The sequence below is a fragment of the Leucopleurus acutus genome (genome assembly GCF_964270905.1).
Source record: "Leucopleurus acutus genome assembly, chromosome: 18".
Taxonomy (NCBI): Eukaryota; Metazoa; Chordata; class Mammalia; order Artiodactyla; family Delphinidae; genus Leucopleurus; species Leucopleurus acutus.
Window position 1 is genome coordinate 63,694,969 of NC_139160.1, and position 25,997 is coordinate 63,720,965.

The window sequence follows — 25,997 nt, forward strand, 5'->3', positions numbered from 1 at the left end:
ATGGGGGGACTGCGGCTGCTGGCGGTGGCCTTCACTTGCTGCTGGTGGCCACCCGGCAGCCAGGGTAAGACGCTGCGAGGCAGCTTCAGCAGCGCCGCGGCCCGAGACGCTCAAGGCCAGAGCATCGGGCACTTCGAGTTCCACGGTAGGTGCGGGGGCGGGGAGAGGAATGAAGGCTCGTGGGCCCATCCCGCGGCCCCTCCCTCCCCGCCTCGCGTGGGGAGCCGGGAGCCGGCGGCGGCGAGGCTGGGGACTTCACCCAGCTCACCTGCGCTTCCCGCGTGGCCGGCAGCCGCCCCCATCGCAGCTTCCCGGAATCGTGGGATGCGTTTATGGCCAGCCCCTGTGTTGCTGCTCCCCAGATCCTTGTAAGCACTTCCCCCGGTTGGTGGCTGTATTCTGCACCTAAAAGACCGTTTCCCCTTTCCTCCCTGTCCTAACGAATGTGCTGATGACTCTCCTGCTGCCAGTTTCGAGATCCTTCGCTTAAAGAAGCATCCTTTGCTCGCTCCGTTCTCAGCCTGATTGTATACACTAAGGCACCGTAATTCGTGAAGTCCCAGAACTTAGATTTCCTGGGTTTTGTTCTTTTTGTCTTAAGATCAGTTTGCTAAAACCTACTTGCAGCAGAGAGGTTTTGGAATCACCCACCCCTCCCCCAAAAGCACCTGATAATCTAGTTGTCACAATTGCTGGGACAGTTTGGTTACCTCCCTACGAAAGGAGTAGCTTTACTGTGGACCACGAGGGCTAGAATTAACTTTACAGAAATGCGTGCAAGTGTATCTTGGAAGCTTCATAATTTGTATCCTCTGTGGCCCTTCTGAATGAGATTGCATTCGATTCTTCCCTTCTGGTCTCCCTCAAAAATCCATAATTCTTCAATGAATGAATCTGCATTCCTTCTAATTTTTGCCTCATTTATTTGCACTCTCAAAATTTGGATGTTTTTCTTGGTATATACTACTTAATTTGACTACTACTATATCTCAAATAATTATTTGCTTTGATGAGGTTAGGATCCTTGATTCATAGAGTCTTTAGCATTAAAAGATGCAAGATCACAATACTGTCCTAGAGAGGATTCTTAGAAGAAGATAATAAAAACAGGAAGCTAATTGGTTGGGAAAGAAATTGAAAGTATTGAATTACAGAATTGTTGGTGTGAAGGGAAGGGAAACTTTATTATTTTTAATCTGAAGTTTTAAAAATAACTGAGAAAAGAGATGCAATCCATTTAACAAAATCTATTGTGGAGTAGATCTTGGGTGAATGAAGAAGAAACTCGAGGGTTTTATTATTTTTTTAGGTAACATTTTCAGTTACTTACTCAACTGGCTGTAACTATACTTTGACTATTGACAGTGATAGTAATGTCACTACAATAAATGGTACAGTCTGGACACTACCAGAAAATCTGGCATGTATGGAAGCTGTGACGCAGCTTGTACTCGTGACTCCCAGACAGGTTTAGACAACCCTGATATTTCATGGTGATTACCTGATAAACATAGAGGAGAAACATATAGTAAATCCAGATTTCTCAGGTAAGATTGAGGAATAGAGTGTTCCAAGTATATTAACATACACACTATCTTTTGTGCGTGTGTGTTTTACTATTACCAATTTTCAGTGAATTCGAATTCAGGAAAATAATAATACTAAGACCATACAGTACTGAAATATGAACTCTAATTCAGAATGTGATTTAAGATGTTAATAGGGCCTTAGAGTCACTTTTAAGGCTGTTGATAATTTATAATGTAATTAGTTTATATCAGAGACTTAGACGGTTTTTGATACATACTATAACTTTAAATTTATTTAAAATGTTTAGTCAAAGTGATAATAGTAAAAACAACAGAAACAGGAGAATAAAAAGATCTTCAGATGAAAAAACAGCCCTGTTTCCCTTCTCCTCACCCAGAGTCCCTTTCCCTAGAGGCAACTACTTTTTGCTGTTTCTCTTCTGGGCCTTAAATGTAGTTGCTGTGTGCAACAAGGCTCATTCTATAGTTGTCTTACAACATATATTGTTCTGAAAATTCCTTTGTAAAAGTCACAGATGTCAAATTTTGTATCAGGTCTACCCCAAAACTCATTTATTTAACCTTTCTTGCTATAAGATGTTTTTGTTTTTTATATTAAAAAATAATTAAATATTAACAGCCATGTTATATTAAAAAACAAAAGAAATTTTGGCAGGAAATTTCTATGGATAGTTTATAGGCAAGTGTTAAAGATGTGGAGTGGTTGTAAAATGAGGCAAAATTCTATCACAGTGAATGTCTACCTACAGAAGTGGCTGTTTATTCAGTGAAAAACCATGCGTTATCAGCTGAAGTATAAGGAAACACCACACATTGTTTTGGATAATTAATGTGAATAATCTCTTGACCTGCATCTGAATGGGATGGTCATTCTAATGTGACCTACCTAGCTAAAATGAGATTTAAGAAAAACTGTGCTCTTTTAATTCCCATTTTGATAAATAGAGGTATTGAATTGTCCTACCGTCTCAGTCCCATACAAGACCAAACTAGTTGATAATTTTTGTTCTAATGTCCAGGTGACCATGCTCTTCTCTGCGTCAGAATCAATGACATAGCAGTAGCCATTGGAAAGGAAGCTAAACTCTACCTGTTCCAAGCCCAGGAATGGCTAAAGCTGCAGGAAAGCGGTCACGGTTATAGTTGTAGCGAAAAATTATCCAAAGCTCAGTTGACAAGTGAGTATATCCTTTTTTCTTTGATCGTTATGTATATTTTTTTCTTCCTTAATGTTGGGAGTATAGTATTTACATATCTAGATGTTTCATGGCACAGCACATATCACACTGTTGAGTACATTTTAAGCTAAAGTTTAAGGAAACTAATCTTTTCCTTGATCAAAACATAGAATGCCTTCTTCCCCTCTTATTCAAAATATTTGGAAAAAATCCAGATAATTTATAAAGGTGTACGTTCCTACATTCAGACTTCTCACAGGTCACATAATTCATACCAATATGGCAGATATATTTTGACCAAGTGGCAGCATGGAGTGAATGATAACATTTGTTGAATGCTTATTATCTGGTAGCACTGAGCTAAACACTAAGCTTGCATTATCTCAGTTAATTGTATAATTTAGCCCAAGTGATGCTGTTTTGCAACATGTTATTGGGACTCGGGACCAAGTCATATGGTGACACAATGTGTCATTTTAGAATATACCAGCCCCACATCATTTATAAACCTCTAGGTTTGCCTCTGGAGAGGCTCTACTTTTATTATTCTAGTTGCCTGAATTCTTGAGCTGTTCCATTCTCATCAACACTGTCCCATGCATTAGGGTGTTTGCCATCCAGAGTGAGTGCAGATCTTTTTAATATAGAGATGAAGAACATATGCCATGCTACCCATTTTACCCCTTGGAAGTTAACTGGTTGTTAATTAGGAATATGAGACATCCATGAGAAAAAAATAGGAATTATCCCTCCCCCCTTTCCCCCCTGTATTTCCACTACCCTGTTCTGCATAATGACGAGTCTCTGACTCTTCTTTCAGTCTAGTCAGTAAAGCACTGCCATTTCTAAACATCCAGTCTTAGTCTTAGCAGCTGTCGGGTTCCCTCATAACCTGAGTAGGGATAAGAGTACAAGTCCCCAGTCATTGCCACCCGTTGTGTTTTGTCTAGGTTTGTGAGATGACATTGACAGTATGCTGAAGAAGCCTGAATGACTGGATTCAATTATCAAAGACGGTTACATAAAGTTATTTACCTCAACCCTGAATTTTAGAACATATCTGGGAAATTCATACAAATGCTCATCATCAATTCTCTTTTCCTTTCTACCCCAATTTAATCATCTAGGTGTTCCACATATGTATAAAATGTTCTAGCCTTCTGTTCCCAGTTATCCCCTTCTTGTTTCGTAAGTTACCTCTCAGTATCTCTTGATTTCATCTACTTTTCTTCATCTCTAACCCCACCATGTTATTCCAGGCTGCCGTAATCTCTCACCTGTACTATTGCAGTAGCTCCTACCTGGCCACTGCAGCTATGCTGGTGCCCCTCTGGAATCAGAGTGATTTTTCTGAATGGCAGGTTTGATCATGTCACATTGACATCCTCACCAGGCCCTTCAGTACTTCCGTGGGTTCCTACTGCTCTGGGACAAAGGCGGCCCTCCTTAATCTGATCAGCAGAGCCGTCCGAGTCTGGCTGTTGCTTACCCCCGACCCCAGCTTCATCTCACAGCACTGCCCCGTTGGGCCTCATTTTATTTGTAGCGCAGGTGTTCTTTGATTGCCACCCTGGGCCTTTGTACAGGCTTTTCCTCTGCTTTTTCTTCCTTCCCCTCTTTGGCTCGTCCATCCACTAACACTTGAGTTTTTAGAGCCTGTTGTTCTCCTCCACAGCATTTGTTTTAGTTACAAGTTTACATTTTATTTATTTGTTATAAAATCAATCAGTGAGAGCAGCAGGGCTCTTTTGGTCTATTCATTCATTCATTCACAGCACTTCCAGTACTATGCTAGGCACTAGTGATACATCAAGGGACCAAAATACTGACACTCTCACAGTCCTTAAGGCTGCTGAGGGTATAAATAAGTTCACTGTGAATAAGTGTGAAACTGCTATTGTGATAAGGACTATGAATGTTAGTTACATGGTACTATGAGTGAGAATTTATGATACACTAGTGCTCAGTTAAGCATTGACTTAGTATTTGTAGGATGAATTGTCATGGAACTTAGTGCTTGAGGGGTTTTTGGTTAGTAGGTCATTTGATTTGTACTTCGCACCTCAAAGTCTTTTTCTTTCTCTATTAAAAACTTATCAGGGACTTCCCTGGTGGTCCAGTGGTAAAGAATCCACCTTCCAATGCAGGGGACGTGGGTTCGATCCCTGGTCGGGGAACTAAGATCCCACATGCTGCAGGGCAACTAAGCCCGCACGCCACAACTACTGAGCCCGAGCGCCTCAACTAGAGGCTCGCGTGCCTCAACTACAGAGCCCATGTGCTCTTGAGGCTGCGCACCACAACTAGAGAAAGAAAACCCACAGGCCACAACTAGATAGAAGCCTGCACACAGCAACTAAAGATCCCACATGCGTCAAGGAAGATCCCAAGTGCCACAACTAAGACCCGGCACAGCCAAATAAAATAAAGTGAAATTAAATGAAATAGTAACTTATCAGACAGTTTAAAGCTTTGAGCTATAGGAATCGATTTGTTTTCTTATATTACATGATCAATATTATACCATATACTATATATGCTTGCAAAAACATAATTTTTTTTTATCAGTCAAATACCTACAGTCACAGAACTTAAGTATATAGAGAGACTTGCTGCATTGCAACGACAGCTAAACTTGAGAATCACTGCTAGTAACTTGTAATAAGATCTTGTTATCTTTGAGCTGCACTTCACCTATCTGTATAACAAGGAAGTTGGACTAGTTTTCTCTAAGCTTCCTAAAAGTCCTAAAATGCTGTGATTCTAATTATGACTCTTTAGGTGGAGTTGCATATGTAGAGAGCTATAATTTATAAAACCTCTTGCTGTTGTTTCTTTTTCTGTTTTCCCTTCGTCTTCCCTACTCTTAAGTGCAAGGGTATTCTTTGGAATTGTTGGAACGGAAGATCTCAGGAAACTGGAATTTTTGAGGAATGAAGATTTTTTGTTAAATTTGGAGGTCTGAAATAAATTGAGTACTAATGACATATATATCACTTTCTACATATGTAATCAGTTCTTTTTCCCTTAACAAAAGCCAAGTCTTAACAAAATCTGTATTCTCCAACTTTTATATATTATTTTCATATTTATAGTATATTGTTATTTAGAAGCTTTGATGCATTGAAACAAAAAGCATATCCTTAAATTCATGACAGTGTAGTAGTATCACATATTTGAAAATAATTCCTTATAGAAATAATTCTCATTTCCTGACCATTAATGAGGCTTTTAAGAATTAATAGCCTTTCACCTACTTGGTGATGTGCCCATTAACTATGCCTAACTCCTATGTAAAACCTTATTGCTGCTGTAAACTATGAAAAGATTAGTAGATTTGAAAAATCTCAGTGTTGAATGTTGCTTGTGATTATACATTCTCCCAAATTAATATTTGAGAAATTATTTTTCAGTCTTTGCTTTTTTCTCTTTCAGTAATTCATAAAACATCAGATTTTTTTAAATGATAAAAACTATTTTGTAGGTTTTTAAAGCAAACAAAGAAGATATTTAAATGCACAGAAAATGATGAGTTTATATGCAAAAAAATTTGCTGTCAGATTATAAGAATTAAATGTAACTTTGTATATAAAACATTTTCAGTATTATCTTTTTACATCATATGCATATATTTCCTCTTGTACATTTGGTATATTGTATAAATCACTTAAAGGTGTTAGTATTTTATTATTCTGGGTAATTTTGTTAACAGTATTCATTTCCTCTATAATATTATTGGGCGATTAGCCTTTCAACACCATTCTCTGCAATTCAAGTTTTGTTAATATTTGAGGTACTCATTACATCAGCATACAGTAAGCGTGCTGTGCTGTAGTCTTTTGTTTCAGAAACAATGAACATGCAGTTTTGTCAAGAGGCTTATTTCCTAGGCGTACTGAAAAAGGCAGCAAGACAAAAACTGAGGCCAATATCACTTTATGAAGCACACTTTTGTTTTTATTTGATGTAGATCTACATAATTTAAAATGAAACATCAAAAAGTGTATTGGTGAAAATATAATGATTAAATTTTTATATTGTTTTATCTAAGAGAAAAAGTGCAAGTGATAAAACCTCAATACAGCAAAGCCTTTATATAATGAAGTCCAGATTACATAATTTTGAGCTGCACATTTCAAAAGCCTTATTTCTGAGCTGCTATTGATCATATATTGAATTCTTATTAAAGGTCATCAATTTAACAGAAACTAGAGAAACTAGAGTCTTTGCTACTTTTTTCTAGAAGCTGTGCAGTAAGAAAAACAGTATAAATGTCAGCTAAATTAAGCTATCCAAAAAATCAGTGCTGTGGTATTCTTAACAAAATCATCTTGTCCAGTTTAACTACTATTAATGAAATTCCCAAATGTAAAGTTTAAGTCCTCAAAATTTGAATTCTGACAAGATAAATCTGTATCTCATTTATAAAGACAACGTATAAATAATATTTCTCCAACTTTTTATTAGGAAAATTTTCAATTATACATACAAGTTGAAAGCATAGTACAACCAACATCTGTATATCCTTGGCTTAGATTTAATAATTTTATCAATAATATTTTGTTATATTTGCTTTACGTTTGTATGTGTGTGATTTTTGTTTTTAACTGAAATGAAAATAAGCTATGGGTGCCTTGAGCAGTTCACCGTATTTCAGCATACATCTTACAAGAGTAAGGACATTTTTCTGCATAACCATTACCATAACAATACCATTACTGCATCTAAGAAAATGAATAATTTCATAATAACCTCTAAAATCTCTTCCATATACAAATTTCCAGTTATCTCAAGAAATGTATTTTATTTATTAAAAAGTTTCATTTTTTCAGTTGAGGAAAAGATCAAGACTGACTGGCATGCAGTGGGGGCAATCTAGACTTGGGAATTGCACCCAACATAATCATATATTTTAAGAATACTCTACTTTATAGAGAATCAGACTCTCCACACAGGACTTTCATATACTGTCTCATTTGCTCCTCACAAGAACTCTGAGTCAGAGAGGGCAAGTATCTTAAGTTTCCTACTGAAGAAAGAAATTTAGAGAGGTTAAGTAATGAATATGATTCGTAAGACTTGCTTCTCTAACTCTTCCATTGTCTTTATTACACATAGTGTTTGAGACGCCACTTTCCTACAACATTCAGGGTAGTAGTGAGTTTCTCTTAGGTCAGAATCATAGTTTTAGATTGAGAAGGGATCTTAGACATCATTTAGTGTTTCTCAAAGGGGGTGCTACTGGCATTTTGGGCAGAACGGGTCTTTGTCACGTAAGCTTGGATTGTATGAGGTTTAGCACAGCCCCGCTTCAAGTATCTTGAAGTTGAGAACAATTGCTGTGACAACAGAACCGTCCCTACGCATTTTCAAATGCCCTGCGGAGGAGTAGCATTACCCTGGATTGAGAACCACTTATTGGTATAATCACCATATTTTAAAGAAAGAAAAAGGACAATTAACCTTTATTCAGCAACTACTATATGACAGATACCATGTTAAGTGACTCATATAACTTAGTCCTTGCATCAGCTCTTTGCTGTATTATCTTCATTTTACAGATGAAGAAAGTGAGTGTCATTGCTTATGTAACTTGCCCAAAGTCATATAGAAGGTAAGTATTGGAGCCAGGATGTAAGCACAGGTCTGTGTGAGGCCAACATTCATGAGTTCCCACCCCAGCCCAACACACTATATAGATGTGACCCAGTATAACAACTCATTCCTGTAACTTCTATTTTTCGACTTTTAGTACCTTTTTAAAGAATAACAAATCAGGAAGAGATTTTGGGAAATCTTTTGAAGGTGTTTGTCAGTCATAGTTTTTAGATATAATAATTTCCAAAGTTGAATGCTCCATTTTAAATTTAACTCAAGTAATTTTCAGAAATGTTACTGTGATGGCTACACAGCATTGTGCATATACTTAATACAGAACTGTACACTTAAAAATGGTTAAAATGGTAACTTTTGTATTGTGTACATTTTACCACCACAACAAAAAAATTTTTAGTGTTGCTAACTCACTTGAAAACTTTGAAAATACTTAAAATTGAAATTCAGAGTTTCAGTGAAACTATTCTAGTCATTTGTGGTATCTCATAGAACTTTTATAATGATTCCTTTGGTTGGTTAAAATACATTATTTTTACCTGCTTTATGCTTACAGAACTTATTCCAATACTATATCAGGGCTTGGACTACTGAGACAATAAGAACTAAACAAAAGAATTCTCATTTCAAATTGCTTATGTGACTAAAACAATGAATACATTTGAGAATTTTGGTTTGAAAGTGCTATTTTTTTTCTCTTTAAAGTAGCCATGAATCAGACTGAACATAATCTGACAGTGTCTCAGATTCCATATCCACAAATGTGGCACGTGTTCTATGCAGACAAGTATACGTGCAAAGAGGACAATGAGAATTCTCAGGTGGAAGATATCCCATTTGAAATGATGTTACTAAACCCGGATGCTGAAGGGAATCCATTTGATCATTTCAGTGCTGGAGAATCTGGTAAGAATATGTATTTAAATATATGTCCTAAATACAGAAAAAGATTTATGCACAAGTATCTTCATGTTATGTTTTTAGAATACTGAAAATTAAAAACAACTTGTGTCCAACAGTAGACAAATGGTTAAATCTTATAGAATTGTAACAGCTGTACTATTAAGTTTTAAAACAGAACTGGAAATTTTGTATTGTATGGTTTCAAGTGTGTTAAAAAATGCGGAGAATAAACAGAAGTACAAGAATAGTAACAGATTGTTTCCATATTTTGGGTGGTAGAATTATGGATAATTTTCAGTTTCTACATTCTAAATCTTTTTGTTTTTATGATAAGCTAGCTTTATTTTTATAAACAGAAAAATGTTAAGAAACTGAGCAGTCTAAATTAGTAACCCAGTGATTAAGTGAGATAGAAACTCCACTACTTTGTATAGCTGTCCTTTACTAGGTTGTTTGAACATATTTAGGGGTTGCCTTTATTGGAGATTGCAACCATTTTTGAAATGATCAAAATTGATAAAACTTTCCAAAATTAAATCTACTCCCATAAAATATTTCATCAAAATTTTAGGTTGACAAAATTTTATGTTCTGCCCTACTGAAGTGAATTCCTAGCCCAAACAGAAATGAATGACTTCTTGTGATTAATGGTGGACATGCTATAAAATATTATGGATTTGTAAATTAACATGTCATAATGAAAACTAAAATCTCTAGGCCATCTGTCAAAAAAAGGGTTAGGTGTTTACCTCTTCATGAGTTCATTACCCACTTGGAAGAGTCAGTCTGCTTAGAGAAAAGTTCAATCCCATTGCATTACATTTGCCATCAAGGTGAGTGGGTGGAGGTAGGCCAGGAGTTGAGGCCACATTAGACTAAACCAGTTGTTAAGCTCAAAGTGTAAATTGCCACAGCTAGAAAAGCAACTCAAGGAGCTTGTGTTATAAACAATAAGTCACAAGTGACTTAATGTATGAAGAAAGAAACTTTTTTAAAAATATCCTTTAGTTTGAGAAAATACTTACATAGTGACAGAATGGGGTCCTAAACATTTAAAAATAATTCATTCTAAAAGCCTTTACTGTGAAGGAAATGACATAATTGTTTTTGAGTGCAAATAAATGTAAAGGTTAAATTTCACTTGATACTATTTTGGATCAATGTAGATCATTATTGAAAGTTAATTCTGTCCTACCATTTCTTTTATCTTAGTAAGAGATACTGACATTTATTTTACATAGTTTGGAAAGGCATTGATGAAACCCAGGTCTAGTGATAGCATTGGATGGGTGGTTGGATTAACTTGCTTTTAAGGTTTCTTTTAACCATAAGGCTTTATTATTTCATATGACACTTATCTCTAGGACTGGTCAGGCTTCAGCAGGAAGTAATGCTCTTCTGTAGTCACTGTACATGCAAACCCTACTGCCTCTAGTGGAGTCCACATCTGGTAGCCCTTCCCTCTCCTGCCTTCAGGCAGGAGAGTGGAGGCTCGAGGTTGTTTTATTTATTGTATGGATCCATGAGACTCACTGGATCCTGATATTCTTTTTCTTGCCTCCTTATTAGGCTCTCATTTCTGGACTCTTTCCTCATTCCCAGTTTGATATCTGAACTTTGACCGTAGGCCATAAAGCAATGACATTTGTGCCCTGTGTGGTGCTTGGACTACTGAATGTCAGTCATCCTTACCCTGGCTCATCCTGAACCTTGCCCATATCTTCTAGTGTTTTTTTCAACACCCTGAATTATGGCTAGCTTTTTCTTTAGGGTTCCCACTAACCATTCTGACTCAGTTCTTAGTCCTGACTCCTTTTGACCTGTCTTCTCCTGTGACTGATTTTGATTTGATACTTATAGTATGTCTAAAATCTGTCTTTCTTATACTAGAATGGGGAGAGTTACTTTGGTCATGTCACCAAGAGTATTTAAATAAGGGAAGAAATTTCACTATAACATGGATTTTCATTAAGCATGGGATTCTGTGCAAGGCTAGTCTGTAGGGATTGATTATTAAAAAGTGCCATAAGTACTCAAAAGTATTCATTGCTAGATGTCTGGCATAATTTCCAAGGATCACATCATTTTATTATTTAAATGCCTTAAAATATGATTAATTCTACATTGAAGTCTAAATCGGTGGTTCTCAACCTGTCACTGTGCGTGCATATGGAGAGCTTTGGAAAAAATACAGATGTCCACCCCCAGAGACTGAGAGAGAGACTTGGTTTTGGAGTGGAAGCCAGGCACTTGTAGTTGGTCAAAGCTCTGAAGTTGATTCTAATGTGCAGAACCACTTAGCTAAAAGTCCATATTCCACATTGTTTTGGTAATGTGTTGGTTTCAGCGTAGAGCCTTAAGAGGGATTCTTCCTATTCTGTAGCCTCAGGTATAGAATTTGTTTCCAGGGAATAATTCCCAGTTAGTTCATTTTAGAAACTTTTCCTCATTTGACTAATTTTCTGCCCTAAGTAGAGAAAATTGATTTGCTATGCTTTTTACTGAGAATTGACTGCTAAAGCATGTATCTTAGAGGTTTGAATTAGAATAACCTGGTGCAGAAAGCTACAATTAATGTTATATGCTACTCTGGTTAAATCTTACAGTTTGTTTTCTTTCAAACCAACTATGTATTTTATATCTACGAGACTTTAGTTAGTCCTGTATTTTACAGACTTAGGTTTTTTTGTTTTGGAGGGGTTTTTTTTGAATGTAGACTAAGGCAAGTTTGATGCTACTTGACAAAATACTACATAGGAATATCATGCTTCAAGGTAGAATAAAATAAAACTACCTCTTAAAAACTTAGAATCCTTGTTAACTGTATTTGTGATTGGTAGAGACCAAAAGAAGAAGTACTCAGAATCCTGAGAATTAAAGCATTATTGTCTAAAGTAGACTGGTTTTCATTGGAATGGTATTGCAGGCTCTGTCACACCTGCCATCTCACTGTTCTGAAGATTCCAGATATGTTTATTATTTTCTCTTGTTCCCTTTTCTCCTCCGTTATCCTGAAAGATAATGGGTTGGATCTTACCTTTGGCTCTGTAACTTAAAGTAACTGAAAACTCTAATGCAAGTGGTATAGACAATAAGGAAATTAATTCTCTTACATAACAATAATTTCTGAGGCTTCTTCAGGGTAGTTTATTTAACATTATCCTACTCTGTTATCCTCTGACTGTCAGCTTTGTCAGCTCCCTCATATTCAAAGTTAACTGCAGCAGTCTGGGCCGTACATCTAGGCAATTGCAAAATTCAATGTCTCTTTTTTAAGAGCAAGGAAACCTTTCCCAGAAGCTCCCTTATTTCATTGGCCAGAACTCGACACGTGACCTTGTTGTCTAACATCATAAGAGAAATGTAAGTGAAGGTATCAGAAAGGTGATAAGGGTAAACCAACATGTCGAAGTAAAGGGTTAGGTTTACCTCTTTGGGAAAGGGAATATTGGAATTTCTCTAATTGGTTTAGACTAATCAGGATTTATCTTGAGACCCTTGAGGGTAGGATGGACATTGGGGTTCTGAGACAACAAGCATCACAGGTAGGCGAGAGTGTTCCAGGGGCTGCCTCATGACCCATTGACTCTCTCCTTTTCTTACCCTATTTTCTCCCATCTCCCATCATTTAGCCGGAACTGAATTTTTTTAAAGCTGTCCTGGAAGTTTTCTTCCTACTGAATTTTGCCAGTGCTTCCAGTTAAGTTTTCCTTAAAATCTGCTCATTCCCTTATAACATAAGTGTTTGTCACCTACTGCATGCTCATTTAAGAGTGTTTTTCTTCTTTTGTGTATATGTAAGTGTTAATACCTAGTATCCACCTGGTTATTTTGTGTTGTTTTTTTTTTTGCGATACGCAGGCCTCTCACTGTTGTGGCCTCTCCCGTTGCGGAGCACAGACTCCAGACGCACAGGCTCAGCGGCCATGGCTCACGGGCCCAGCCGCTCCGTGGCATGTGGGATCTTCCCGGACTGGGGCGCGAACCCGTGTCCCCTGCTTTGGCAGGCGGACTCTCAACCACTGCGCCACCAGGGAAGCCCTCCACCTGTTTTAAAATTAGATTTTAATTTCAAGGTGAACGTAGATTACTTTCCTGTGAAGGATGGTAGCAGAACAAAAGTAAAGTTGATTGAAGAGAAAAAAAAAAAACAGACTTTTTTCCCTAGAGGTGGTTTATTTAAAAGAACATTTGAGTGCAGACCCAGAGTTTTATCTTTAAAGTATCAGGGTCAAGGTAGGAATAATTTATGCAAAATGCAATGAGCAAAGTGTAGGACAAATGTCCTAGTTCAAGTTATTTAATATATTATCTCAATGAAATAATTTTTTGGTTACCGTGTTAGCTTTTTATGGAAGATACATTTAATCTTGAATAATCCTAAAACATTTTTTGCTAGTGACATGTGTCTTATTTTCAAAAGTCCCTTCCTCCTATATTATTCTGGTTCTCAATAAATAGTCTGGGATTTTCTTTTCATGGTGCATTTCTAAGCTAATAGCAGCTGAAACCTTATCTTGTAATGAATATTTTGTGAAGTATTATAAATAAATAAAAATTTAAATAGAATGCCATATTTAATTCTTTATACTAAGAAGAAAAGGTAAAAACAGATTCAGAACACAGGATAGCATACTTTTACTGACACACAGTTATAATATGTTTAGCTTATTTTCTGCCTTGTTCCATTACTATAACAATCCCAGGTTTCTTGTCCCATTATTTCTAAAGCTAGAATACGCCTCTATATCAGGAATTTTAAAAGAAAATATGCCCATTCTGTTATTTGATATCCTCTTCCTGAAGTCTAAACATACTTTCTCACCTAGACTAGAGAAGTGGACCATCAACATTTATGTACGTAGAGCAAGAGAGACACCCAGTGGCTGAAATACTTCTTTCTCTCTCTCTCTCTCTCTCTCTCTCTCTCTTTCTCCTAACAACGCCAAAAACGTGATTGAGATTGAACTGTTCATTGAGTATTTTTCCTACTGTTTGCATCTTCTGGATTACTTTTCTAAAATTATTTTCCATACAATGTAAATATTCCCTTCTCTGCCTGTTGTTTGGAGTTTATCCCACATGGGAAGCCAGAGCAGATTCAGGGGTCACAGTTGGAATGGAAGTGAGTACAGTTTAGACGTTCATACACAGATTCAATGGAGACAGCTATAGCCACTGTCACGATATCCAGTGTTATTTAGATAGAATATGAAAGCCCTAATATTAGGGACTAGGTTTAGATGTAACCAAGTAAATGTAAGCCATTAAACGCAAAGCTGGCCCCTCGTTCGTTATAAAATTTTCTGAAATTTCCGAAAAATGAAGACACAGTCAAAAGATTCCAGGTAACACAGAAAAAGGGGTGTTTATCTTGAGGATGTGTGAAGACTACTGAAAAGCTGCTGGTAGAAACTGGAGGCTGCTTAATGACTGGGACCATTTTTAATATAAAATCTGCACATTCCTATGCTCTGTTCCTGTCTCTACCAACTAGCTCCCTCTGCTCATTCAAAATTTCTGCTTGCCCAGAATTTTGATTTCATCATGGCCTGGTTTGACTCCTTTGGCCTGCTCCATCATCAGCTCTTTTCAACTCCAGTTTCTCTTGCCTCATCCTTTCTATGTTTTGTGGTTTGATGTCCCAAGGGAACATGACTGGCTTCGTATCTTTGAGAACCAAGTGATGCTGCTGGCCAGTGACTAGTCTTTGGATTGGTAGCCACTTGGTCAGGTGTTTCAGTTTCAGTCACCTGTGGAGTGGAGTCCCATGGTCTCCATAGGTTTTCCTCTTTGACAGAGCTGAATGCCATTTACTTCAGAAGGAGGCCTGGTCGTGACAGGTATTTTGACGCTTTGTCCAAATGGGAATTTAAGGGTATGATACATTCCAGAGCTTGGTTCTTAGGCTTTAGCTGTATCAGAATCACTGAAGGACTTATTAAAACCAGAATGCTGGGTCCCACTCCCAGAATCTCTGATTCAGTAGATATGGGTTGAGTCCCAAGAATCTGCCTTTCTAACTACTTCCGTACTGATGGTGCTGCTGGCACAGGGCTCACACTTTGAGAATCATTGTCAGGGTATATAAAACTCTTATTGACTGACTAAATCTATTTTTAAACGTCTTATAAAAGAAATCCACTTTGGGGGGTAAAAAAGCATATCTAACTGAATTCTGAAATCATTGTTTTAATTTACTGTTTCGACCAAAACTATGATCTGTGGTTAGTCTTTGGGCTTATTCCCTGACCAATATGATTTCTTATAGATTGACTTCAGTTTAATCTGCGTTCTTATAGTTAAAACTGTATCCTAAAGTAGAAAATTATTTGTTTCAACAGTCTTCCTTTTTTTTCTTTTACAAAAGTAAATGCTATGACTTCAGTTAAAAAGCAAGTTCTGGAAATATACTGATGGGAAGGTTTGAAAGCAACCCAACACTATAACTGGCTTGTTCCTTTCTTCTCTTCACAGGGTTACATGAGTTCTTTTTCCTCCTAGTCCTAGTGTACTTTGTGATTGCTTGCATTTATGCACAATCATTGTGGCAGGCTATTAAGAAAGGAGGACCCATGCACGTGGTTTTAAAGGTTCTGACAACTGCATTGCTGTTACAAGCTGGTTCCGCTTTTGCTAATTACATTCATTTCTCCAGGTAACTCAAAACCATTAAAACTGTGTTCATCATTACGTCTAACTAATCCTAATTAGTCCACCAAAATTATGCTTGCTTTGATTATGAATGATTTTTTTCATACTTGTAATTGATGCTAATATTCTCCTCTTCAATTCTTCAGTTACTCCAAAGATGGAATAGGGGTACCTTTTATGGGAAGTTTGGCAGAATGTGAGTATCTTACTGAGCATTTTTTTAAAACATAAACTTGCTGTCTGCTTCTTGTATGTTCTCCTTTTTTGTCAATTACTTTTTGTCATAATACAGTTTTTTTATCCAAGGTTGGTTAGATTCAGCTCAACTGGAAACAGGGTTATACATTTAGTTTCCACATATCCTATTTAGTTTCTTCTCAGTCATAGGTAATGTGTAGAGCTCTTCATTGTCTTTAGAGCATATTTATATGCATTCTCTCTTTTTTTGTTTCACGTGGACCATTTTTAAAGTCTTTATTGAATTTGTCACGATATTGCTTCTGTTTTATGTTTTGGTTTTTTGGCTGCAAAGCATGCGGGATCCTAGCTCCCCGACCAGGGATCAAACCCGCACCCCCTGCATTGGAAAGGCCAAGTCTTAATCACTGGACCACCAGGAGATTCCCACATTCTCTCATTTTTGTCCTCAATAAAAACTCAGTGAAGTAGATATGCTTATCCCTATTTTGCAGATAAAGAATCTGGGCTCAGTGACAGGAAGTACATTCCCAAATGTCAGTCAGCTAGTGAATGGTAGAGCCAAGATTTAGACCCAAATTTTCTGACCACAAAGCTAAAGGGTTTTTTTCCCTTTTTCATTCCTTTTGTGACTCTTTTGTCTCTATTTCTAACCCAGAGCCATAGAGTATACCTGTAATTGAGCTGACCTCTCAGCTTTGTTCTTTAATTTATAAGAGGAACTTTTGTGAAGTAGTTTTTCAATTAAATATGATGGTGAAAAACTAAAAGTTCCTATAATCATGACTTTTTAAAGGGAACTTTAGAGGGACATCAGGTCATATGCCATTCTCAATCCTGAAAAACAAGTTAAGATTTGCTCTAAAAAAAGCAGATTCTGAATACGAAGACATTCTAGGATTTACTTTCCTTATATTTCCATATTTCTCTTCTAGTCTCCTCACTCTTTAATAGAGTATCTTATGGTAATCTCTATAAACATCTCAGGACCCACTTATCCTGATCTTGCTGCCTATTTTAAGATTCTAAAACTTCTAGAATCTTTCCTTTTCCTTGTGAAGAGGATGGATACTGTTTACCTCTTGGGCATGAACAAGAGTTGCTTCTCCTTTTTTGACATTACTAGAACCCTGGTTTCAACCCCTGTTTTCTCTTAGATGACTCAGGATGTTTAAGAGAATCCTAGAGTTTTAAAGCTGGACAGAGCATAGAAATAATTTAGCTTATGCATTTTAGATGAAGAAATTGTGGTCCAAAGAGGCAAAGCACACAGAGGCCCATCAGTAGCAAAGCTGTTACTAAAATCAAGGACTTTTGAAGTTTTGTGAGTGTCTACTGTATTCAAAACAGTGTTTTAGGGGGCTTCCCTGGTGGCGCAGTGGTTGAGAGTCCGCTTGCCAATGCAGGGGACACGGGTTCGTGCCCCGGTCCGGGAAGATCCCACATGCCGCGGAGCGGCTGGGCCCGTGAGCCATGGCCGCTGAGCCTGCGCCTCCGGAGCCTGTGCTCCGCGGCGGGAGAGGCCACGATGGTGAGAGGCCCGCGTACAGCAAAAAAAAAAAAACAGTGTTTTAGGCTGTCTGGCATCTTCATGGTAAGTTAAAAGCAAAAGTCTTTTTAAAAAAACTGCAATAAATCAATGTTGATCATTTTTGGTAGTTCTGACAACAGGTTTGGTTAATGAAGATTTTTAATCAAATTCCACAGAATGGGGTTTTTGTGTCATCTGTGTATTTTATCTACATTAGTTATTTTTCAAGAACAGATAAGCAGTGTCTACCTACCCTCACAGTTATGGTATTATATCAATATGTGCATTACTTAGTATGTAAAGAAATGAGCCAGAAAATCAGTGTTCCCTCCTCCCCAGTATTTGTTTTTGCTAATTAGCAACTTATCTAGGGATATTCCTTTGGCTAACTTCTTTAAATAACTGAATATGTATTTGTGAAATGTTTAATAAAAATAATTAGCATCACAGTCATTTAAAATCTATGGTGTAAGAAAATTGTGCTTGTTCTGAAAGGCCATGACACTTTATATCATTAAAGTGTAGTGACAGTTCAGTATTAGAATTCGCTATTACAAGTATATAAGCATAAATGTAAAGTATCCGGTTTTAATTTGGGTGGCAGAGCTGGAGAAAAATATGGCAAAATAAAGCTGAAAAGGTCTATTATTAATAAGTTTTTGGCTTGTAACTTTTAATATAAGTTTGATACTACAGCTAGTTTTATCTGTTTCTCTAAGAATATCTTCATATAAAAGAAATAAAAGTCATAGACATCAAAGTTATAAATGGCAATTTGAAGAAAGTTTTATTTTGTTGAATTGTGATCACATGTTTATTCCAAAATCCACATCAAAATACACTCCGATGAAAAAGTAATAATTTTTTTAAAAATCAGTAAATAGAACTTCTAAAATGAATACACATGGCAGTTGAAGTATTATTGCTTGTTATTTTCTTGTCGCACTGAACTGGGTGCAGGCGGTTTCGTTGCGTCTTTTCTACCACAGCCAGCTTCCCCTGCAGTGTAAGCGATGGCCACCGGGTGGCACATCACACTAATGCATGGAGCGCTTCATTCGTCTTCAGGACTCTGACACTAGGGCCAACATAATTGGATGTTACAGCAGCTCTGCGTTTTATTGTCATGCTATTTCTTATTGATAGGTTTAGAAAATACTCTTCATATTATAGGTCAGCCACCAAAAAAAATTAACAACCCAGAAGTATTCTCCACATTGCAGAAGTTATATTTAAAATTTGTTTCTTTTCATAAGCAGTGAGTTATAGATTGTGATTAGAAAAACTAAGAAGAATAAGAAACACAAAGAGATTTAAAGTTGGCCTTAATAAAGATATGATATGGACACATATATATTTTTAAAAATAGGAGTATTGCCATTGTTTTAACTATTTTCAGAAAGTTTACAAATTTAATGGCAAAATTTTAATTCTTTAGAATTATTATACATGAATATCTCTTATTGAATTTCATCAGTTTCTTTTTTAAAATGCCTGTCTTTTGTGGTTAATAAAATAATTATATTCTCAATGCAAAAAGGATAAAATTTGGGAATTCCATGGTGGTTCAGTGGTTAGGACTCCATGCTTTTACTGCTGAGGACGCAGGTTCAATCCCTGGTCGGGGAATTAAGATCCCGCAAGCTGCGCAGTGTGACCAAAAAAAGAAAGGATAAAATTCTTTGTATTGTGAAAACTCAGTTGACTTTGCTTTTCATTTCCCATTAGTTTTTGACATCGCTTCCCAAATTCAAATGTTATACTTACTTCTGAGTCTATGCATGGGTTGGACAATAGTCAGAATGAAGAAGTCTCAGAGCAGACCTCTCCAGTGGGATTCTACTCCTGCGTCCACTGGCATTGCTGTCTTCATTGTCATAACACAGGTTAGTAGTGATACTAAATGTTTCTGCTTTGCAATATTGAGAAATGCAAATTTGAACATATCTCATGCCAAGAAACCTGGGACCCATGAGGAATTTGTGTCATTTTAAACTATGAATTTAAAGAGTGATAGATCATATATGAAGTAAGTGAGAAAGAGAAAGACAAATACCATATGATATCAGTTATATGTAGAATCTAAAATATGACACAAATGAATTTATCTACAAAACAGAAACAGACTCTCAGACATAGAAAACAAATTTATGGTTACCAAAGGGGAAAGAGGGAGAAGGAGGGATAAATTAGGAGTTTGGGATTAGCAGATGCACACTACTATATATAAAATAGATAAACAGGGTCCTACTGTATAGCACTGGGAACTATATTCAATATCCTGTAATAAACCATAATGGAAAAGAATCTGAAAAAGAATATGTATATATATGTGTAAATGAATTACTTTATTGTACATCAGAAACTAACACAACATTGTAAATCACCTATACTTCAGTTTTTAAAAAATGGGGAAAAAAAGAGTGATAGATAAATAACCTGTTAATTTTCTGAGTGCTGATATATGTATATTGTAGAATTTCATTGTAATTTACCTGAATCTGAGCTTCCTATCAGATTATTTCAGTGCAGTATATTTAATATTCAGTTAGATTCTCATTTCCTAATTAAGAGCTTTCTTTCATATTTTCTAACACTTAGTAAGTACTCAATATTAAATGAGTCAGTTAATGAATTTGAGATTCATTCATTGGCCAGAATCTACTTTATACATGAAAGAATTCAAGTGAATATCAGATTAAAGAAAAAACAAAACGTAGAATAAAAAAGAATAGGATCTTGTTTTTGAAAACAAATGTAAAAACAAACTTGGTCTTTTAGAAGAGTCCTCTATGCCTTTTTTTTGTTTTTCTCTATAGTGACCTATAGACATTATTCTAGGATCTCCATATGCCTGCGTACAATGGATTTATAAAAATTAAGAAGAAAGATATAAACATAAAAATTTGTATTGAGTTTGTGACCATCAGCTATAGATGAAAATGAAATATACATCTGGGCTCTGTAAAGGACATCATAATCTAAGTTTTAATGCATTAAATAAATTGAAAAACTCACTAGTGAAGGGTAAGGCCTGTGCCCATCTACCTCTAGTACTTATTTTAGTACCTTAGGTGCTGAGTGAAGGTTTATTGAATTTACATGATTGATTTAGAAAGAGACCATATCACAGATATTGATATTTAAAAAGGAGATAATGCCAGGATGGGAGGGCTAGTGAGAAAGAACTGAATTAGAGGTGATTAAAATAAGGGTAAGTTCTGCCAACTTAATGTTTTTGATCCAGGATTTATGGAGCGTAGTGTTAATATCAGGTTAAATTCTCATTTCTCAATAACTTTTAAAAATTGAATTTTCATTATTTCATTGCAATTTAAATTCATTATCATAAACAAATACAAATTGAGATTATAACACTACCCTAGAGTTTATGTGAGCATTTGTGAAGAATGTATTAGACACGGCCCTGACTCTCAACAGCAGCCAGACTAGGGGGACGAGACAGGCAACAAGAGATCACGTAAATGTGTACAGTGTATTCCACAGGTCCTGCATTAGCATACGTATGTGAAAATATGGGAGTATGAATATGGAAAAATGTGAATCATGGGAAATAGTAGTTTGTGGGTTTTTTTTGTTTTATTGGGTTATAATTGAAAAATAGAAATTGTATAGATTTAAGGTATACAACTTGATGTTTTGATATATTTATACATTATGAAATGTTCACCACAATCAAGCCAGTTAACATATCCATTACCTCACATAGCAGGAAATGATAGCTCTATAATAGCACTTCTTTGTTGTAAAGAGTTACGTTTAGAAATGCAAGTTAAGGAATCAGACGGGTATAATTTGGCGTAGAGGAATGAATTTCTGTAATAAAGATCTAATTTTTGTTTCAAGAAGGAAATTTATGTGTGCAAGATGAGAAAAGAGTTCACCTAGCAAGAATGGTAGCTGGAGTAAAATTAGGGTGGAAGATTTGAGAATGAGGAAAGGAAGTGGTTGCTGGTAAACCCCATAAAGCCTAAAATTGGATTTAATAATGGAGTTTCGACCTAAATTCTTTGGAAGCCACTGAAGACCCAATTCTGAAGGCTGAGTTGGCAAATGAAGGGAGCACAGAGGGCTACTGACATGTGTGATGGTGAAAATGATCGTAATTGAAGTGATTGCTGTTTGGTAAAGGTGGAGGGAATGTGGGCACTGATTTCTACTGAATAACAGTAAACAGAACAGCTTAATGAAGAACTTGCGAGCTTTACACTGGGATAGTAACAATATGGTAAAAAAGGTGAACAGACAAATAAGGATAAGTAAATGTGCCCTGGACGCTATGTTGGACTTGAAAATCTACTCTCCTTTACCCAGGGAAGTTACCGTGGGAAAAGAATGAGGTCTGAAATCAACAATTCTGACTTGTTAATTTCTGGATTACAGAAGATACTGAGATATTTGAAAGTTTATCCTGAGATAATGGGCTTGAATGCAGAACGGTTTGATTCCTAATAAGGTGTTGAAGTAAGAAAGAGATTTAGAAGAAAGTTTTATGTTTATTCTCTTCATCTTTTCGACTTATTTTCATCATTAGAGCTGTCTTACTTGAATCCCGGTAACAGTAGCATTTTTTATCTCTTGCATGTGGTCTCATTTGATTACAATCCCTTTTCTCCAGCTGAGGGTATCAGTGAAGGAAAAACTGCTTGCACTTTATTAATCAACACCTTATACAGTCTGATAAATCTTAGAGCCTCTTAGGCCTCTTTATATACTGGTTAAGGGGATATAGAAAAGAGTTGAAAAAAGTACCTTATTGTAAGTAGACATGACTTTTTTCTCTAAATATTGTTTTTTACAGAGTATTTTGCTACTTTGGGAACAGTTTGAAGATACCAGTCCTCACAGCCACCATTCACACCACAACTTAGCAGGGATCCTTCTAATTGTTTTAAGAATTTGCCTAGCGCTGTCATTAGGCTGTGGACTCTACCAGATCATCACAGTGGAAAGAAGTACACTCAAGAGGGAGTTCTATATCACTTTTGCCAAAGTATGGGTTTGGTTAGAAAATGACTTCTTCACATTATCAACTTCATTTTGCTTTACTTGGGAAGTTAAGGAGCCACCATATGCTAATATTTAGTAAGGTTTTATTACGTGCCAGGTACTCTATGTGCTTCAAATCATTTAATCTTCATAACTTATGAGATATAGATGATATTATCCCCATTTTGCAGAACTCATGAAACAGTAGTTTCCATGTAATCTTTGGCAGGTCCGTTTTGCCTGTATTATAATTTCTTTATCAATAGGGATTTTACATTTTTTCTGTAGTATCAGAATTTTTTTAATATAAAAATTAGGATACGGTTTGCATGTCTCAAAAAACAGTCATTAATGGACTATGAACTGTTACTCCCAGAATTATGCAATGTTTTATAACAAACTATGAAGAGCTGTCCTTCAGCATAAGCAGAGGGAGCCAGGAGGCTGAGTACATACTATGTTTCAGCCATTTCATGTCATCCATATGAGATCATGTGTACTTCATTCCCCCTTGTTGTGTCCTTCTTATGCTAGTGAGATCTAAAGGCAAATGGATTTTTTTTCTGTACCCATTTAATAAAGGAAAAGATCAGGAGACAGTTTGAGTCAGTAACGTTACAGAAGCCTCCCTTCCTAGAAAGTTATATTTTTTTGGTCAGATTGAGAGAATCCGTAACCCATCATCTTGGCAACTCAAAGCATCATTCTGATAAGCTGTTTGGTCAGCCCACCCTAGTTGACAGTCTCAGTAGAACGAGGCTGAGACGGAGGAGGGCCAAATTCCTTCTTTATTCCAGATGTGGAGCATTTTAAAGCTGCCGCTGCAGCCCTAGGAACCCATGTCAGGCCTCTGAGTACCAAACAGGCAAGGATAGGCCATTTCACTTCGGAATTCTTCCCAGAGACAGTAGTGCTTATTGTTTCAAAAGTCAGTATATACTTCAGGTATTTAAAAACTAAATTTCTTCTTTTCTTCTATGTTTAAAACAGTACAAATTTTTTTTCTTAAACTTTAATTTTTATATGTTTTAATATAACTATTTGAATAGGTTCAAACATCCAAAAGTATTTAAGAAGCAGCAAACGTGTTTCTTCTCTCCCATCTATGCAGTTATCACCTCCTCATATAATCACTGCTATTAATTCCTAATTTATTTTTTAGAGAATTTAAAATATATTACTATATACACTAATATGTATAAATGGATAACTAATAAGAACCTGCTGTATTAAAACATAAATAAAATTCAAAAATTCAAAATATATATATATATTTATATTTCCCTTCACTTTTATACAAATAGTAGCATTGTGAACACATTTTTTTATATCTTGTTTTTTTTCCTTATAACCTCAATATACCAAGCATTTCAACAGCTACTAGCATTAACTTATTATTTTATTTCAAATTTAATTTTGGAAAAGGATAAGTTGCTATGTTCTAGGAAAAATAGAACATATATATTTGAAAAGTATAGTGTTAAAAAGTTTCCCATTCCTACTCGCCTAATTCTGTGTCTTTTGTACTAAATCTCAAACAGGTAACCGCTGCTAGTCAGTTTTTTGTGTATTCTTACAGAATTTCTTTGTGTATCTATATGCAAATATGAATGTATATTCTTATTTGTTTTTTATAGAAATATTACACATTTGTACCTTGTTTTTCTCAGATTTGTTACTTATATATCAAAACCTCAAAATATATGTATGAGGAAGATGTAAGATTTTAAATACTCCAAAAACACCCATTTGATTAGAAACAGAATATCATTGTCACAACAATAGCAAATATATTTCTACATTTTATTGCAAGTTCTACTGTACAGGCCAATTGAGATCAATCATGACCTCCTAAATATGCTGGTAGTGTTATTTACCTGGTACATTCTGAAAACAAAGCATAGCTGCGCTTACTTGACTTATTTTTCATTTGTTTCAGGGCTGTATCTTGTGGTTTTTGTGCCATCCAGGTCTTGCATGCATTTCTATCATTTTTAATGACTACCAAAGAGATAAGGTAAATAATATACATGATCAAAATAGTTTTTTGTAGTCTTTATTGGGAAATTATTAAAGTAGGAAAGGCCTGTTTATCCATTCAGCGGTTTCTTGGATTCTTTAAAATAAAACTTTGAAACAAAATATTGAACCAGTGAGTATTTAAATTTAGTTTATAAGCAGAATGATGGAAAATAGCTTTTGTTATTCTTATTTTAGCCAATTTCATAATACTGTTTTATAAATTAAATTATAAAATTTATAACTCATCTTTGTAGTTAAGAAAAAATGATTAAAAGTTTTTGCTGCATAATGTTAAAAATCAAGACAGCTTTCTAAAAGTCAGTCTAGTTGCTTTAACAGCCTGCAGACTGGAATGCCATGCTCAAGTATGCCACATTTTGGTTGTATTGATACCTACCTTCTTAGGTGAATTACTCCATCATTTCGAAGTGGAGTTCTGCCAGGAGCCCTTTACAAGCAAAGCAGTGTGCGGTTGAACACACAAATGTTTCTTGAACCTGAGGTATTTACAAAGGGTAAATAGATAGGAAGGTAGTCTACAAAAATAGAGAAGTGACTTGAGAATTTCGGAAAGGGCTTTTAGAGCACTCTCCAGCATTCAGGTAGGGGCATGCTTTATTCCCATTACTAGATTAGCCAGGAGTCTGATTTTTCCTATTACTTTCTTTAGTGCATGCACCCTGAGAAGATGGTTTAGCAAATTATTCTTTTGTGTCTTATTTTGACATCTATAAACTAACTGTTAAAGGAATTTTACTTTTGAACAATTATAGTTGAACATTAGTCTCATTTTCCTATTGAAAATTTCTTTTACAAAATGTACACACAGTAAAGATGGGACAGATACAGTTTTTTATTTATATATATTTATATAATGTATATATAAGTTAATATATGTATAAAGTATTTATAGGTCCATGATAAAATGAATATAATTTCTGTTTTTGCATGCAGTAAAGCATTCTCTTTCTTTTCTTTTCAGGTCATTACAGTAGGCGTTATCCTTTGCCAGTCTGTTTCCATGGTGATTCTCTACAGACTCTTTCTATCCCACAGTCTTTACTGGGAAGTTTCTTCACTTTCCTCAGTAACACTGCCACTGACCATATCATCTGGACACAAAAGTCGCCCTCACTTCTGATACTTGATTTTCTTTAGAGGAAAAGTAAATTTATTTACCAGAGTGCAATAAGGATTCAAATACAGTGACTTTTCTTTTCATACTTTTGGTATGAAAAATTGAACAGAGAAAGCAGAGCATGTTATTTATACAACTGCATTTAAGCAGTACCAAACTGAAAAAAAGGTAATAAATGTTTTGAGATATACTTAATAAAC

At 35.9% G+C, this 25,997-nt stretch overlaps 1 protein-coding gene across 1 annotated transcript; it reads left to right on the forward strand.

Annotated features, from left to right (window-relative positions):
• Nucleotides 1-25,997, forward strand: GPR180 (G protein-coupled receptor 180; the record flags this gene model as incomplete). The annotated part of the gene is made up of 9 exons (XM_082859522.1): nt 1-145; nt 2,570-2,728; nt 9,047-9,247; nt 15,722-15,902; nt 16,045-16,094; nt 19,356-19,513; nt 22,450-22,641; nt 24,577-24,654; nt 25,642-25,997. The coding sequence occupies 9 exons, from the start codon at nt 1-3 to the stop codon at nt 25,798-25,800; spliced, it is 1,323 nt and encodes a 440-aa protein (XP_082715648.1). The 3' UTR covers nt 25,801-25,997.